This window comes from Balaenoptera physalus, assembly GCF_965194825.1.
Source record: "Balaenoptera physalus genome assembly, chromosome: 10".
In the NCBI taxonomy this organism is placed as follows: domain Eukaryota; kingdom Metazoa; phylum Chordata; class Mammalia; order Artiodactyla; family Balaenopteridae; genus Balaenoptera; species Balaenoptera physalus.
The window spans coordinates 113,248,321-113,265,303 of NC_138889.1; the positions used below are offsets into that span (position 1 = coordinate 113,248,321).

A 16,983-nucleotide genomic window follows, 5' to 3' on the forward strand; every position below is an offset into this window, starting at 1 on the left:
CCACTCCTGGGCGTCCACCCTAGAGAAACGAGAACTAGTGCTCATACAAACACCTGCCCGGGAGGGTTTTAACAGCCTGACCCATAATTGCCCCAAACAGGAGGCCACACAGGTGTCCTTCGGCAGGTGAATGTCTGGACAGACTGGCGCGTCCACAAGGTGTCCATCTCAGTGGCATGGATCGCAGAGCCCGGCTCAGGACATCGCGTGGCGTTCCTGAGGACATGCCACTAGTGTGCTGGGGACTGACCAGCAGGCTGGGGGCCAGGGTGGGAGCTGTGCCCCGTTGTGGGTCCTCTATTTGGGTTAAAATGCATAAGACTGCACGCCAAAACCAGTCAGCTTTACTGTGTGACAGTTCAAAAATAAAATGAAAACGAAAAAGAGGAACGTTGAAAGCAGAGTGTTCCAGCTGTCACGCGAGTGGGGCGACCACAGTGCCCCTGAGGGGCTGGTCTCTCCGGGCCTGACATCATGAAAACGTTTCCCATTTTCCAGCTCCGGCGGTTTTTTCTGACTGTGGCACCCGTGGCCAGGCGCATCCAGCACCAAGCAGGGGTGGGGAATCGCTGGGGCAGGTGTCTGACCTCTGTCTGGGGCCCCTCCCGAGCTGGTCCGGGGACCCCAGGGGCTGCTGTGAGGAGAGGGACGATTCATTGGTCTTTTCACTGAGCACGTCCTCGGACGGTGCCGATGTCCGGGCAGGGGAAGGGCGGCCAGCAGGGCCACCCTGTGGTGGGGAGGGCTCTGGGTCCTTGCTGGGGGCCGGCAGGGAGCTCGGCAAGCTTCTTGGGGCTTTGTCTGACCAGCTCGGGGGCCTTGTGGGGCAGCCTGGGAGCAGGCGTGGCAGGGAGGGCTCTGCTGAGGTGGCACTGCAGGTGTAGGGCGGGGCCTGATACCCAGGGGCAGTCAGGGCTGTGTCCCCTTGTCCACTGAAGGCTGGCCTTTTTCCTGGTGGCCTGGCCATCTGTGTGTGGGCTGTTTTCCCTGTCCTGCAGCCTGACCCCCACCCAGCCCTGCCGGGGGCGCAGATACGCTAACCGGTCCTGGGGGCGGGGAGGAGCCCTGGTTCCTGCTAGAGGGACTGGGGGGCGGGGCGCGGCGCGCAGCAGGGCTGCCTTGAGGTCACGTGGGCGGGGCGTGCCTTTTTATTTCGGCTGGAGTCAGGCTGGCCACGCGAGACGGGGACCCTGCTGTCCGGACGACAGGCCTGGCAAGGTGGTGGGGGTGGGTGAGCCCACGTGGCTGTCACCCAGGGGTGCTTGGTGAGCTCAGGAAATCAGGCCAGGGTGCTCAGAGCCAGCCTGGGGTGCTGGCCTGGGATGAGGTGGGATGGTGAGGTGTTGGGGGAACTGGTCTAAGCCAGTTCTGAAGCCAAGTCAAGTCAGCTAAATGGGGGCGGGGATGCCGGGCGGAGGTCTCCATGAAGCCCGTCTGGCTGGGGCAGGGGTGTGGCAGGGCTGGCGGCCAGGCCACGGAAGGGGATGCTCTGGTCACTCGCTCGCTCACTGACAGATGCAGCCTGTGTCCCCCCAGCCCCGCTATGGGCTCCGAGGGTGCAGCTCTTGGCGAGCCAGCCTGCAGGTACAGGGCCTGCTGCTGGGAAGACTGCAGCCCTTGGTGGGAGGGCTGCTGGTGGCTGCAGGGGGAGCCCACCAGGGGTTTGTGTTTGTGCTGCTGGAGGATAGGCCATGTTTTCATGAGCTAGGAGACGCGCTTGGTTTCACGGCTGGGCTTACGCGGTGAGAAGAAAACCCAGGTGTCCACACCCCGAACACGCTGGCCCACTCCAGCCTGAGGACTGTCTGCCCCACACCCACCCCCGTGTACGGGGCCGCTTGGGGTCTTTGGGGGGCGTCCAGGGGCCAGATTCCCGTGTCCTGAGGCCTCCTCACCCCGCCCGGCCGCGGGCAGAGGTTTGGCCTCTGCTGGTGGCAGCAGGGATACTACTGAGGGTCGAGGCCCGGCTGACCAGTCACGGCAGGGCCTCCGGGACGGGCTGGGCACAGCGCGGATACCTCCAAAATCATGTGTAAAACAACACGTGTTCCTTTGAGAGAATGAAGCCTGAGGCCACGTGCAGAGCGGAAGGTGCGCGTTGGTTTCCTGATGCTGTGCGCAGCCAGCTCTCCTGGCCGCGGGCGTCACCGCCCCCCTCTGTCCCCACAGACAGTACTACTGGTATGATGAGCGGGGCAAGAAGGTGAAGTGCACGGCCCCCCAGTACGTCGACTTCGTCATGAGCTCCGTGCAGAAGCTGGTGACCGACGAGGACGTGTTCCCCACAAAATACGGTGCGTGGCCCCTCCCACCCCAGGCTCTGGGACCTGTGGCCTCCACTACCCCCCCCACCCCCCATGGCCGGGCCCTCGAGGTCCCCCTGCCGGGGGGGGGGGGGCTTGCAGCCGTCGAGCAGCACCCACAGCTGTGTACAGCCCTGAGCGGGCCCAGCGGGGTCCCAGACCCATCCTGAGCTGCCGAGGGCAGCACCTGGCCGACAGGAGGTGCCCGTCTCCCGGGTCCCCCCTCCTCTAAGGCCCAGGCCACAGAGAGCGCCCTGGGCGCCTGTCCCGGCTTTAGGCCATGCGCGGCGGGTTCGCGGGCCCCGCACAGAGGCGCCCAGTACAGCTCGCCAGCAGCCACCCTCGCGGCCCCGCCCCGGGTGCCGGCTCACTCAGGTGTTGCGGTGGGCGGCTCCGTGAGGGCTGCGGGGTCGGGGCGGGGGGCGCGGTGGGGCCAGGGCGTGCTGACCGCGGCCCCCTCCCCGCAGGCCGCGAGTTCCCCAGCTCCTTCGAGTCCCTGGTGAAGAAGATCTGCAAGTACCTGTTCCACGTGCTGGCGCACATCTACTCGTCGCACTTCAAGGAGACCCTGGCGCTCGAGCTGCACGGACACTTGAACACGCTCTACGTGCACTTCATCCTCTTCGCCCGCGAGTTCAACCTGCTCGACCCCAAAGAGACGGCGGTCATGGACGACCTGACGGAGGTGCTGTGCGGCGGCGGCGGCGGCGGCGGCGGGGGCCGCGGGGGCGGGGACGGCGCGGGCGGGGCGGCGGGCGCACAGAACCACGTGAAGGAGAGGTGAGCCCGGCCGCCCGCGTGGGAGAGGCGGCGCGGCCGCGGGGGAGGCGGCGCCCGGCGGCGCGCGGAGTGTGGGCGCGGGCACTCTGCACCGCCGGCACCGAGAACTTTGGGACTCCGCTCGTCTGCTCAGCAGGCACTTAGGGACCGCCCCCGTCCAAGTCCCCTTCTGTGGGTGCGTCTCTCCCGGTCTTCCGCGCCCGCCCCGCCGCCGGCTCGGCCTCCGGGGAGACACGCGACAGGCGGGACTCCTTCCCCCGAGGCGGGGACCGCAGGCTTCGCTTCCACCGTGTTTCGTCTTGGTTCGGGCTGGGGGTGGCTTTCTCCTGCTCTCTCCCGCTTGGTCTGGACCTCGGCTGTTGGTGGCTCAGGGCGGGTGGGGAGGGGCCTGTCTCCCTCCGCTGCCCCCACTGCCCAGGAGGGGCCCCCGGGCTGGCCGGCTCGGATCCCGGTGCCCTGGCGGGCGGCCTGTGCGGAGACGCGGCCGGGGGCAGGGGGAGAGCCTGGCTTCCCTGTGCGGGTGTAATAAAAAGACTTCTCTCAGGTCAGCGCCTGCGTGTGTCCTCAGCGTCTCGGTGCCCTGCGTGGAGGGCGGTCTGGCCACACACCCCTCTCCTCTGCCCTCCCCCGCCTCTCTGCGCCCCTGGGGCAGCGCCCTCCCCTGCAGCCCGGGCGGTGGAGCCCTCTCACTGACCAAGGCTGTGCTGGCCAAGGGCAGGTGCCACCCTTCCTGCAGGGGCCGACCACAGGCTCCCCTGCTGAACGTGTCTGCGGGGGGCGGGGGCCGTGCTTTGTGTCTCGAGTCTCCAGGGGCCCTTGACCACTCACTCCCTGTGCTGTGCCCTCTCCACGCAGGCGGCAGGGACCCTAGAGTGTGGGCTGGAGTCGGCTGGGGGTGCTTCCCAGCCAGCCGGCCTGTCCCAGGGGCTCTGCTGCAGGGACCACCTCTGGACAGGGCAGCACTGCCTGAGGGGTGGGCATAGGGAGAGCTCGGGAGAGGGGTGTGTGCCTGCAGTGCAGGCTGGGCAGGGTGGCCGTGGCGTGAACAACCCTGGAGCTTGTCCAGTCCCCTGTGGGCAGAGGTGAGGGGCTTCTGTAGGGCCCTGTCCCCTGACCCTGACATTGCGCCTGGTGACGCAGGGACAGCCTTCTCTGGTTGGTAATTTCTGTTGTGCTAAGCACCCCCCCACCCCCACCCCACCCCACCCCACCCCTGCTCCCCGCCAGCCCTTACTTGGCAATGGTGGGATCCTGGGCCCTGGTCTCTGTCTCCCAGCTCACTGGGGCTCCTGCGCCTTCCCTGCCGGGTCCTGGATTTCCTGCCCTCTTGACACTCACCTGGTCCTCAAGCTCAGCTGTGGCCAACAGACCCTTTCTCTGCTTTCCTGGCACGTCACCAGCCCCTGGGGCCTAGCGGGACCACCTGCTACCTCTGTCTCCCGGAGTGGTGGCTCCTGGCTGACCACCGTGCTGTGTCCCCACACCCTGCTGCCAGGAGCCCTGCGCCTCTGGGGAGCCTGCAGCCCCTCCCGGGCCATCCACCCCGTCCGCCGTGCCTTCCTCCCCTCTGCCTTCAGGCCTTGCTGTGAACCCTTGGCCCACAGGCCACGTGGGCCCCTCCTCCAGGTGTGTCCCCCTCCTCCTCTTAAGTAGAGGCCTCAAGACACCCGTGGAACTTGACCATGGGCCGGGCCTGGGGCCCAGGGAGGGCCCTCTGGGGGAAGCAAAAGGAAGGGCAGAGTGGAGCCGGGCTGCTGGGTCCTCCAGCTATACGTACAGCCCGACTTGTAAGCAGTCAACTTGGATATTTAGCCGAGGAGAGCTCCAACCAAAGTGTTGAAGGTACAGCCTGCGTTCTTCTTGCTGTGTGTAGTGAAAGAGGAGATGAAAGAGAAATTGAGGGAAGAACTGTTAACAAAAGGGAGGGAAACACTTGATGATTGGAGAAATTCTCAGCCAAGCCAGATTGCAAAAGACGCTAAAATTAGGAGATTCACTGTCGGGAAAATGTGCCCTAAAAAGAGAAAAAGTCAAGGGTAGCTGGACAGCCTTTTGTTAATACCTCAGAAAGATGAACAAGGTCAGAGTATTCAGTCCCACAGAGGGTTCTTTGAAAAGACCTCAGTCCTCTCAGCAAAAGCCAGAAACAGAGGAAAGATTATCTTGGAAGGATCTGGAGGAGCCTCTTGTCTTATGGAGTGAATCCCCATGACATACACAAGGGACCCACATGGTTCTTGAGAATTTAATTCCATCAGAAACCCTGCCAGCTTGGACTGAAAGGGACAGAGGATCCGGTGAAAGGCTGTTGGACTCAGAATTCTCCGGGCAGGAAACAGACTGATGAAACCTCAGCTGAGGACACTTGCTACCTTCCTTAAAAAGAAAGGATGAAGGTGGAGCTGTGAGTCCTCAGGGCAGAGCCTTTGAGCCACAGAGGACGATTCCCAGGCCTTGATGGGCACCTAATGGGGTTTGCCCAGCTGGATTCTGAACTTGTCCACCTCCTTCCGTTTTCTCCCTTTTTGGATGGAAATATCTGTACCTGGCATCTTATGCCTGTTCTACCATTGTGTTTTGGAAGTAGACAACTTTCCTAGGTTCACAGGTTCAATATGGAAGGGAATTCTGTGCTAGGACGGCTCGTACTCAGAGTCTCACTTTTACCTGATTCAGATGATTTAGATGAGATTTGGGGTTTGACTTGAAACTGTAATGGGTTGAGACTTTTGGAGACCTCAGGAATGGGGTGTGTTTTCCACGTGAGGTAGACGTGAGACTTGCTAGAGGGCAGTCTGTGGTAGGCAGAATAATGCGCACCTCCCCCCCCCAAAGAAAAAGAGTCCACACCCTAATGCCTGGAAACTGTCAACGTGTTACCTTCCATAGCAAAGGAGAAGTAAAGCTGCAGGTGGAATTAAGGTTGCTAATCAACTGAACTTGAGATGGAGAGATTATCTGGGCCCAGTATAATCACAAGATTCCTCAAAACTGGAAGGGGGCGGCAGAAGAGGGAAAAGCAGAGAGATGGCAGTGTGAGAAGGGCTCAGTCTGATGTTGCTGGCTTTGAAGACCAAGGCAGGGGCTGCGAGCCAAGGGTGCAGGCGGCCTCGAGAAACTGGAAGAGACAAGGAAATGAATTTCCCCCAGGGCCTCCAGAAGGAACGCAGCCCTGCCACCACCTTGATTATAGCCAGTGAGACCCATTTCAGGGAGACCCAGTTCTTGACCTCCAGATCTTAAGATGGCACATTTGTGTGGTTTTAAGCCACTTGGTGTTTGGTAACTTGTTACAGCAGCGATAGGAAACTCATACATCTGTAAGATGGGCCGTGGAACTCTCATAGGGTCATTTTGAGGGCCCACAGAGATGATGCACTTCGCCCAGGGCCTGACTCCAAGGACGAGTGTGACAGACAGCAGTGCTTGGGCTTGTGACTAACAGCATAGACCCCGCAATCCCACCTGAGGCACCAAGGCCGGCGCTTGGCTCCCCTCCCTCGTGTGTGTCCGTCTCTGCTGCCCTCCTCCTCCGCAGACATCCCTGCCTTGAAGTTCACACAGGTTTTCTCTCTTCCTGGCACGGGCCACTGTCTCTGCTCCCTGCTAACCTCCACCCCTTGCTGAGTCACACCAAGAGACCTGGGCTGGTGGTGGGGAGTGGCGTGGGCCCAGGAAAGGGAGAGTGTGACGGGGGAGTGGAGTGGACTTGGTGGCCTGGGGTGAGGGCAGGAGGAGTGGGCACTGAACCACGGGGAGAGGGGAGGGGAGGACGAGGACCAGCCCACCTCCAGCAGTGAGCTCCCTGGCTGCTGCAGCGGCCTCATGACGCCGGGAATCGCTCCATCTCACAGCTTAGGAGCCTGGGGGGCCCTCTGCCCCCGCTGCCCCCGCTGCCCACTGAGAGCGTGGACGGAGTCTAGGGCAGGCCCCTGGCAGAGCAGAATGAGGGCTGGGCTGGTGCCTACCCATCCCCGCCCTCGTGTGCGCCCCCGCCCGCTCTGGCTCTGCCACCCGGTAGCATCGGAGCCCTGTGGGGACGTGGGTCAGACTGTCCCCCCCCCCCGTCCACGCCTGCTTTGGTGAGCACACCGCGGTGCCTGCTCGCCAGGAACCCAGCTCCCAGGCCAGTCGGGCTGGCTGCCTGAGAGAGGGGCCTGAGAAGTCATCCTCTCACCAGCTGCTGGACCCACCGCCATATCCTTCTTGTTTTTCACAAGTACCCGTTTAAATTTCTACTTCATAGAAATGGTGTGGGGACCCTTTGGCTTAAGGCTCAGCGTAAAGTGCTCAGAAGGTGTCTGGCACCATAGTAAGTCCTTATGTGTTGGTTTTTATTTTATATTAGTAAATATTGACACTAACAGTTTTTGGTTTAGCTTGCTTTGGTTTCAGAAGTGGGATTGCAGGAAAGTGGCCCCTTCCCACTAAAGGAGTGCGCTGGTGGGCATACGGAAAGCTGGCGGTCTGCTGGGTGTACTGTGGTATTTTCTTTTGGGGACTCCATCATGGGCCCACTAGGGTTGACACATCAGACTGCAAACGTCCAGAGGGCCAAGTGGGAGACGAGGAGGCCGTGTGGCAGCTGCTCAGTAAAGCGTGTGCAGAGCCACAGGTCAAGGAAACCGGTGGCTGGCCAGGCGCCACACAACCACGTTCCCTGCCGAGACGCAGCGACCAAATCCCCTCCTTCAACTTAGTTCTTAAGCTAAAGTTAATGGGACACCATGCAGTCCAGAGATCGCAACGGAACCTGGTCCCAGAGTACCTTCTGAGGCCTCCCTCAAAGGTGGGGTGCTGTGTCCGGGGCTGGGCAGAAGAGGGCCCCAGCTCCACGTCAGCAGACCCTCATTCGTGTCCTGGGCCTTGTGCCCTTCCGGCAGAGCCCCCGAGCTCACAACTAAGCCGGTGAAGCATGGCACACTCCTGGCGCTCTCCAGCAAGGGGGTGTAGGAGGCAAGAGCATGAACTCTTTAGGGCTGATTCTGTCCGCCCTCAGGGACGGATGGCAGGGTTGGGAACAGCTTGTCACGTGGGGCTGGGAGGCTGCTACCGGCATCTGGTGGGTAGAGGCCAGGGACGATGCTGACATTCTGCCACGGGCAGGACGGCCCCCACCACAGAGAACCACGCGACCCCGAGGTCAGTAGTGCTGCGGTGGTGTAGACGGCCGGGTGCAGTGGCCAGGCCACACCTGATCCCCCCACACGTGAGGGAGAAAGTGCCTGCGTGAGAGGCTGGGGGAGGCCTCCGAGGGCACTGGGGTCGCTGCTGGGACCCCTCGTCGGGCTGTTCCTCATGCCTCCTCAAGGCCGTATGGTGACTCCCAGGTGCTGCCCTCAAGACGTGGGCTGGGTGGTCCGTGGCGCTCGGGAGGCTGGACCTGTCCTTGAGGCTGCAGCAGCAGAGGGGGAGCTCCCTGGTGCATGGTCACGGTGCCTCGTCCCTGGCTGGCGGGCGTGGTGGGCACGGCTGGGACCACACTGCCCTGCCAGCCGCCGTCTCCGGGGGCTGCCCGCCAGCCTTGGCCCATCACGTGCAGGGCTGGGCCATGCTCCCCATCTGCCTCTTCCCATGGAAGGAGTGGGAAGAAGGTTCATCCTCCAGGAAGAAGCCCACGTGCTGGTCTCGGGGTGGCAGCAGAGCTGCCGTGGCCGGGCAGGGGGCTGTACTCGCCAGGCACCCCATCCCCAGCAGAGCTCCGTGTCAGCCTCTGGTGGTGCTTCCCTGTGCTCTCTGCTTCCCACCTGGCCCAGCCCGTGTGATGCCCGCGCAGACCCGCGGCACGGGGCCTGTCCTCTGGCTGGGGCGGAAGTAGCACCACGCACACCTGGCAGGGTCGGTCCCAGGTGGTCCCACATCCCCGCCCGCCCGCATGGAGACCGGCGTGGGTGTCTTTGCTGAAGGAATTTATTGTTCGGAACTAACGCTGCTCACAGTTATTTGACAGGGGATACACAGGGTGGGGCTCGTCCGTTTCCGTGACATCTGTGTGTGTCCCGAGTACAAAAGAGGAAGGCTAAGGAGAGGTATTGCTTTCTAGTCCTCTGTCTCTGGAGACGCCCCTCCCGCTTGTACCGCGGCTTTTGCTGTTAGAGGTGTTTCATTTTTTGTTATGTATTGAAATCCCAGCCTGTGGTAGGGGGTCAACGGAACAGGAGCATTAAAATCTATCCACGACGGGAGAGGCAGCAGGGCGGGCGGGAGAGACGCCAGGTGCGACGTGGACTTGTCACAGCGAGGACGTGCAGCCTACACGTGCCTCGCGGCCCCTCCGGGAACAGAGAACAGGCTGCCGAGGACGCCACTACCGTTCTCTCTGTCCTTTGTTGCTTTTTGTTTTGTTTTTAACTTTTTGTCATTTTAGTAAAAAAAAACCCTGCAGTGGCCCTGCCATCTTGTGTGTTGTGTATAGGCGGCCAGCTCGGGCCTTCCTCCCGCCCCCCACTGGGACACAAAACCAAGATGGCCCCCAGCCCGGGCCTGGCGGACGGGCCCTGGCCGTGCCCGGCCCCCGCAGGACTGGAGTCGCTTCTCCACGGTAGCGGCACAGAACCGGGGACGGAGCGAACCGCGCCGTTCTCTAAATATATTTATATGCGTGTGTATAGAAAGAACCAAACTCAAAGCCTAGCCCTGCCCCGCGGTACCCCCCGCCAACACCCTTCTCCAAAAACCACCAAGAAAAAAAGTTTATAAAAATATCTTGCAGGAATTCTTTAAAGTTTACAGTAGCTTGCCGGCGCTGCATCAGCCGGCTGCCCCCGCGGCCCCAGCACCCCGACCGCTCTGTCCACGGGGCACCTTGGCCCAGACCCCACCCTGCCCAAGACACACACACAGACAGACGGCAGGACGGTGCTGCTGCTGCCCCTTCCCTGAACGGAGAAGTAAAGAAACTCAATAAGTTAAAACAGCAAGTAAATAATACTGATCTCGGCCTGCCCTGGGGCGGGCAGGCGGGCAGGGGGGCAGGTGCTGCGGGGCCCCCGGGGTTTCTTTCCACCTGCAGCCCCGGGGAGCTGGGGGGTGGGATGCGGCGAGGCAGGTGGGCGGCGCTGAGGTGCATGGACGTGGACCAGGAGGGAGCAGGAGGGAGGGGACGTGCCGAGGAGAGGCCGTGGCGGCCGGGCCAGACGGCTGCTTCGCCCCCTTGGGCCTGCCCCGGAGGCCGGCCGGACCCGCCGAGGGCACTGGTCACCGCGCGTCCAGTCGGGTGGGCCCGAGGCGGCTTCCCCTCGGGGCCGGGTCCTCCTCCCCGTGGCCATGCGGAGCTGAAACTGGGCAGAGCTGCCGGGCGGGCGGGCGGCGGGCGGGCAGGGCCTCACTGCCCAGTGGGCGGCAGCAGCAGGAGAGGAGAGAGGGCAGGTCCACGGCAGCTGCCTTTGGTCAGCCGGTGTCCGGTGCAGAGCACGGAGGACGGCCTCGTGGAGATGACATGTTAACTTTTCGGGATAATTCCTGGTATCAGAGCGGAAACAGTGGCGTTGTCAGAGACAGGCAGAGAGAGAGACAGCGAGAGAAAGAGAGAGCGGGCGCGGGTGGCCCAGCCGCGGCTGCGGCCCCCGGTGCCCCCTTTCCTTTCCTCCCCGGCTTCACAACAGTCTAGATGGACAGACGGGCGCGGCCCCGGGTCCACACCGGGCGGGCGAGCGGGCGGCGAGGCGGCCTGGGGGCCACTGTCGGGGCCGTGCAGGGGGAGGGGGCTATGTGTCTAAGGCTGCTCTCGGCGGGCGGCGGGCGGCCCCGTCCTGGCCGTGTCCTTGCCCGCTGGGTACTCGGCGTCCCCTCCAGGGCCGGGGCCAGCGGCCGCGGAGTCCCCGAGTGGGCCGTGGGCACTCCGCTTGGCGGGCGTGCTGGGGGCCTGGGCCGCCTGCCCGTTCTTCTCGTCTGAAAAAAGTTGTTTAATTACGTCAAAGAAGTTACTCAATGGGCTGCCTGGGTGCACAGAACAGAAGACAAAAGAAAAAAAGAAAAGAGAGAAAAGGAGGGAGGGAGGGAAGAGAGAGAACAACAGACGAATGAACGAAAGGCCTGTGAGGGGGTCCGAGTGGGTGAGCGGGGCCGCGGCAGCAAGCAGGGCAGGCGGCCGGTGGGGGCTCGAGGCCTCTGGGCTGCGGGGCGGAACCTGGGGCCGGTGGGCACCCTCCTCCCTCGCCAGGCCTCCCGAAGGACTGGCCCTCCCTCCACCTCAGCCTCGGCCTCCCAGTCAGCCCTGCAGCCTGGCCAGCGGGCCGGCCCAGCTCTGGAGACAGACGCGTAAAGGCCGGGGCCGAGCAGGACCCTGGGGCTGGCGGCCGGGGAGGCTGGAGCCAGCGTGCCTGCCACACTCCTCCCAGGAGGCCTGGAGCCCGGCCCCCAGCCAGCCCGGGTGGCACAGCGTGGACACAGAGATCAGCAGCAGACAGACGGATGGATGGATGGATGGGTGGACAAGCATGGAGCGTGGGGCGGGGGGGGCTGGGCAGGCAGCCACAGTGGGGGCCCTGGTCCCAGAGGGCATGTCCGGAGAGCAAGAAGGAGGGGGCAGAAGCGGGGCCCCGCCCCACCCGGGGGCCCTGTGCTCGCGTTCCAGGTGCGCGACTGGGGTCATCTCAGTTCTACCTCCTAAACCTGGCCCCCACCTGAGCAAGAACGGGCAGGGCCTTCTCCCTGCCAGCTGCGGCCGGGCGGGCGGCGCACGTGCGGCCAGGCAGCTCGATCATGGGCAGGAGCCGCTCCCCGCCCCCCTCCGTGGGCAGACGGCCTGACGCCAGCCTCCGGCCCAAGGACTAAGGGCCACCCTGACCCCCGGCCAGGGCCCAGACACGGGACCCTTGCTGGCCTTGGGGCTTGGGCACCCCTTCCTGCTCTGAGCCTTGGGGTCCCTCCGTGGCCTGCCCTGATCCTCGGGCCAGGCCTGTGGCCGCCCTGGAGGGTGACCGAGGCTGCTCGTGGCAGGGGCTGGGGGGCTGGGCACAGCTGGGCGCCTTGGGGGCGGGCCAGCGAGGCCACGTGTGCATGTCCGGGCCCCTCGTGTACACAGGGATCCCAGGACAGCCCCGGAGGTGGCGGGGCGGCACCCGGCCAGGAGCAGGCTGCAGGGGGTGCAGGCGTGAGCGGTGGGGGTGACAGGCTGGGGGGACCCAGGTGAGCGTGAGGGGTTCTTACCACATTTGGAAAGCCTCCCCGTCATCATTTCCATACAGTTAGTGGTGTCTGGAGCACAGAACGGAGAGAGGAGGGGGAGACATGTGAAAAAGGCTTCCAGCTCAGACCTCAAGCTGGGTGCTGCCTGCAGCCTCGGGCCAGGCCCTGGGGGAGGGGGCGGAGCCTGGAGTGGGGTTGAGGGGCTGTGGCCAAGGGGTGGGGCTCAGGTGGGTAGAGCCTGGAGTGGGGGGCTCAGAGAGGAGGGGCTCAGCAGAGGGCCAGCCTGGAGTGGGGCCCCTCTCCTGGGCAGTGGAGGGTCCTGCCTGGCCCTCCCTCCTCTGCCCTCTGGGCCCAGGACACACGCTTTGGAGCTGAGAGGTCCAGGTCTCTGGCTGTGGTCTACGCTGGCCACCTCCGTGTCCTCACCCTGCCACTCTGTGACTCACGTGGCCGCAAGGCTCCCATTCTCCCCTCGACTCACGGTGGCACCCCCTTCCCTGACCCTCTCCCACTCTCTGCTGGGCTTGGCAGTGTTAGGGCTGGGGGTAGGGAAGGCAGCAGAGCCTGGGGTGGAGGGCGGCTGCCTCACTGGGGCCTCCCCTCCCTGGGCTGGGTGGGGGCCCTATTGGAGTGGCCACCAGCTCTCCTGGCCTGGTGCCCAAGGGGCCCCAGCTTCTGCCCCCTCCTCCAGTGGCTCTAGGACTGAGCTTGCTGGACAAGAGTGTCCAGTATGGGGGGGAGGGTGTTGGGAAAGGCTGACCCCTCGGGGAGGCCTGGGGACGGGGCCAGGGGATGGGCTGGGGTCCCAGACTGGGCTCCCCAGGCCCAGGGCTCCCTGAAGGAAGGCAGGGGAGACGGGCTTGGCCCAAGGCAGGCACCCAACGGTCTCCAGGGACATGGGTTTGGGCCCAGGGCTAAAACGGGGATGGGGCTCTGCAGAAGGGCCGTGTCCACCCTGCTTACTGCCGGGCTGGGACCTAGAGCAGGGCACGTCCGCCGACAGAATGGTACCCCGTAGGGTGGGACTCCGCCTGGCCAGGAACAAAGAGGGACCGTGGCGCTGGGCGGTGGGTGCAGGCACGGCTGTCCCCTGGGTGGCACACCAGGCCCCTTGCTTGCCTCCCTGGACAAGCTCTGTCCTTCCCCAGCCTCGGTTTCCCGCTCTGAACACTGCCCTGCTCCGACATGGAGGCCTTAAAGGCACCGGCCCCCGGGCCAGCCTGGCTCCCAGGGCCAGGGTGTCGGGGCCCCTCCAGCCCCAACCCACCAATAGGGCAGTGAGGCACACGTTGGGGGAGAAAAGAGGGGCAGGTGAAACACAGACGATGGAATGAGGATGGCAGGGGCAGGGTGGACGGTGGGGCCGGTCTGGCCTCTAGGACCTTACACAGAAGCACAGACGGCTGGCCACAGGGGGCTCTGAGAGGTGGGGCTGGGCTGGACCCTGTGCTCCCCACACCCCACACCCCGACACAGACCTCGTGGTGAACTGGCAGCTCCCGCTGAGCGCACGCGCGCCGCTTGCCCTCCCTAACGGCCCATGCACGTGCCCCCAGGGCTCACCCGCACCCACAGGGCTGCCGCCGCTCCCCGCCAGGTGCCGAGCGGCACAGGCCCTCAGGCTCCCGGGCCCCTGGCGCCTGCAGGCCTGGGCAGCCCCGCTCCTGTGTGCCCCCCTCTAGGCCCAGCTGGGGAGCCTCTGCTTTGACTGGACCTCAGGGCCCCTCTGTCCTACCCACCACGGGGAGGGTGGGTGGCGGACAGCCCCTCACGTGCCAGCCAGTGTGGGCACCAGGCCCACAGCCCTGGAGAGTGCTACGTGGGGGACCCTGGAGGGCGGCAGGGCTCCTGGCAGCACCTTGGTCACTGTTCTCCCGGAGCCTGCTCTCACTGGCCTGGGGCCGGGCTGCCCCTGTGTCCAGCCGTTCGGCTGGGTGCTGGGCCTGCGGGGCCTGTCCAGGGCCGGGAGGTGGCCGCTGGACACGTGGGTGGGCACAGGGTGCCTCCTCGGGGCCAGTCTGGCTCTCGCAGAGGACCTGCCCGCAGCCCCTCCCTGCCCCAGCGGCGGGGCCGGACACCTTACCTGCCAGCGTCAGAGGCTACTCTCGTAGCTGGTGGCCACCTTCTGGCCCTTAAGCCCAGCACCCCAGCTTAGTCCCGGAGCTGGCGGGGGGGGGTCTACAGTGGACAAGAGGCGCCTTTCAGTGTGGCGTGCTGGGCCTACCCCCCTGGTGTGCAGAGACGGCCGGCCGCCGCGCCGGGAGGGCCCTGCTCCCGGGGGTGCACGCGGAGGGGCCGCACCCCATCGCCAGCCCTCAGGGCGGCCCGAGCTGAGCCCCTCCCTCACCTGACAAGTGCTGGGCAGAAGGCTGGTCGTGTGTGCTCAGCAGCTGGGTCTGAATGGTCTCCACGACCCTCTTGAAGCGGCGGCTCGGGCCTGGGGGAGGTGGGGGGCGGGTGAGGCAGGGGCAGGGCTGGCCCAGAGCTCCGCCCTCGGGAGCCGCCGCCCTCAGCCTCTGCTGGCAGCTCACCCGACAGGAGCGTGAACGTGACAGAGTAGACGCCGTTCTCCTTCTGCGCCGCCCCGCCCTCGGTGTAGGTGATGTCCACCTGGAACTTGACCGGCTTCTGGAACACGGCCGGGCCCCCCGTCGCCTTGTACTCGGCCCGGAAGCTCGTCTGGGAGATGACGCTGTGGCTGAGGCTGGGGATCTGCGGGCAGCGGGTGGCATGAGCGCGGCCGCGGCTGGAGTCGCCAGAGGAAGCCCCGGAGGCAAGGGAGCCGGCCGCCCCCCGAGGCCCCAGCAGCACCGGCTCCCCAAGAGCCTCAGCCAGACGGAGCTCCGCGTGGATCGCAGATGGATCGCGACGTGGCAGCAGAAAGCAGGGCTCTAAGCGGTGGGCGGGGAGAGGGCAGAGAGGCCCCGAAAGCGGCAGCGAGGCCTGGGGCTAGAGCCCGTGCCCCGAACTGAGACGGAGCCCCCGGGGTCAAGGCCCCCGGCACCGCTGACGGCAGCGCCCGCCGCCCTGCTGGCTCCGGGGTCTGTGGTCCCGGGCGCAGGCGAGGGGCCTCTGCGAGACTGGGCTGCACGGCGGCCAGGGAAACGTCCGGCAAAGCAAACCCAGGAGGCGGCCTCGCCTCAGAGGGGTCGCCCCAGGACAGGGCTCTGCTGCTTGGGAGAGCACAGTGCTGGCTCCCCGGTTAGAAGGGGCCGAGTCCCCGTCACGGGGGAAATCCTGGCGTCCCAGGAGAGGCCTGGGGGGCTCCAGGGAAGGCCCAGACCCGGGGCCCGGAGAAGAGGCTGCAGTGGCGGGGTTGGCGGGTACTCAGCGGGGCCAGGGTGCCCACACCCGGCACAAGGCCGAAGTCCCCGCCTGGTGCTGAGCGCTCCCGGTTCCTGGAGACCTCTGGGAGGAGTGCCAAGCTGTCCCCCAAGCCCTAAAGGAAACTTGGCTGCGCCCAGGAAGGCAGGGTGGCCAAGTGTGTGGGGGCTGAGGCTGCCCGAGTTGGAGAAACCACCCCGGCAGGCCCCGCCCATACCAAGGCGGGGGCCCGGGCCTGGGCTGTGGGGATGCCGAGGGACCCCTAACCTGTGACCCCGGGGGGCCCCGCACAAGGCAGGCCCACGCAGGGCAGGGCGGGTGAGGCCTCCTGACAGGAGTGACTCTGGAAGACACTCTTCAGGGCTTTCTGCCCCACGCGCCCAAAGATCTCGGCAAAGACAGATGGAACCCACCCCAGGCCCAAGCAGAGCCCACCTCAAAAGCCACCAGTGGGAGGCGAGGGACTGCAGGAGGCCGGCAGCATGTGGGAGTGGGCAGGGGCACACAGGACACAGAGCCAGCCCCCCGGGGACCGTTCTCGAGGCCGCAGGCGCAGCCACCAGACCCAGCAGAGGCCCCTCCCCTCCGTGTCGAGGCCTCAAGTTCCCTCCTCAGAGAGCTGCCTCACAGCCGCCCGTGCTTCACCCCATCTCAGTGAGGTGCCCCCCCCCCGAGGCCCGCCCCCGTCCTGGGCCTGTGCACAGCCCGTCTCCCGCCCACAACGCGCCTGCTCCCCTGGCCCTGCCCAGGCTGGGGTCCCCGGGGTCAGTGACCCCGCGGCGTGAGGCTCACCGACAGGAAGGCGTGGACGATGTCGGCTTTGATGGAGCTCAGCGGCTTGTCCTTGATGACCAGGAAGATCTGCTCCTCCTTCTCCAGGTTGATGAAGTTCCCAAACCAAGACTTTTTGGCGAGCCTGGGGGCAGGGCAGAGGGCTGGTCAGGTCAGGAAACGCCAGCCGAGCCCCGAGCCTCCCCTCTGGGCTGCGGGCCAGCTTGCTGTCCTAACTAGACCCTACCCTGGCCCTGACTCCCCGCCCTGACCCGACAGCCCTAATGCTAATCCCAGAGCCCTGGGCCTCACACCTCACCCCAACACCCCCTGCCTGCTTGGGCCTGGGCTGCGCCCACTGGAACCCCACCAGGAAAGAAAGGGCAGGGGTAGGGTGCCCTGCCCTTGAGCCCACCCTAACCCCCTGCCTTGCTCCTCTCTGTTTTAAGCCACCATGTTTCGGGGTAACTCGCTAAGCTGCAATTCTGCAGCTTCCTGGAGAAAAGTGCCCCGCCTGGGGCTACGTGGGGAGCAGGAGTTGGGGGCGGGGGGCAGGCCGGGGACCCCTGCACAGGTATGTACAGGAGAGACAGGGCTGACGTGGTGCAGAGGACCGGGGCTGGGGACCCCGGATGCTACCTGCCCCTCCCCCTGGCGGACCACCCTCTGTCCTTGG

The 16,983-nt window shown here is 65.2% G+C and overlaps 2 protein-coding genes across 19 annotated transcripts in view; one reads left to right on the forward strand and one right to left on the reverse strand.

Moving 5' to 3' along the window:
* Positions 1–3,631, forward strand: part of MOB2 (MOB kinase activator 2) — a 54,019-nt gene extending 50,388 nt beyond the window's left edge. For both annotated transcript variants that reach the window (XM_082476498.1, XM_082476497.1), the window contains exons 4-5: positions 2,170–2,294; positions 2,771–3,631. In XM_082476498.1, the coding sequence (XP_082332624.1) occupies positions 2,170–2,294; positions 2,771–3,087 (442 nt within the window). In that variant the 3' untranslated portion in view covers positions 3,088–3,631. The remainder of the gene's footprint in view (positions 1–2,169; positions 2,295–2,770) is intronic.
* Positions 3,632–10,389: 6,758 nt separating this feature from the next.
* BRSK2 (BR serine/threonine kinase 2) overlaps positions 10,390–16,983 on the reverse strand; it is a 66,095-nt gene continuing 59,501 nt past the window's right edge. For 7 of the 17 annotated variants that reach the window (XM_082476493.1, XM_082476489.1, XM_082476487.1 and 4 more), the window contains 5 exons: positions 16,329–16,452; positions 14,744–14,924; positions 14,560–14,649; positions 12,234–12,281; positions 10,424–11,021 (listed from right to left, as the gene is read on the reverse strand). In XM_082476493.1, the coding sequence (XP_082332619.1) occupies positions 10,798–11,021; positions 12,234–12,281; positions 14,560–14,649; positions 14,744–14,924; positions 16,329–16,452 (667 nt within the window). In that variant the 3' untranslated portion in view covers positions 10,424–10,797. Of the gene's footprint in view, positions 11,022–12,233; positions 12,282–14,295; positions 14,391–14,559; positions 14,650–14,743; positions 14,925–16,328; positions 16,453–16,983 lie in introns of all 17 variants that reach the window. The other 10 variants (XM_082476492.1, XM_082476490.1, XM_082476488.1 and 7 more) reach the window with 7 other exon arrangements.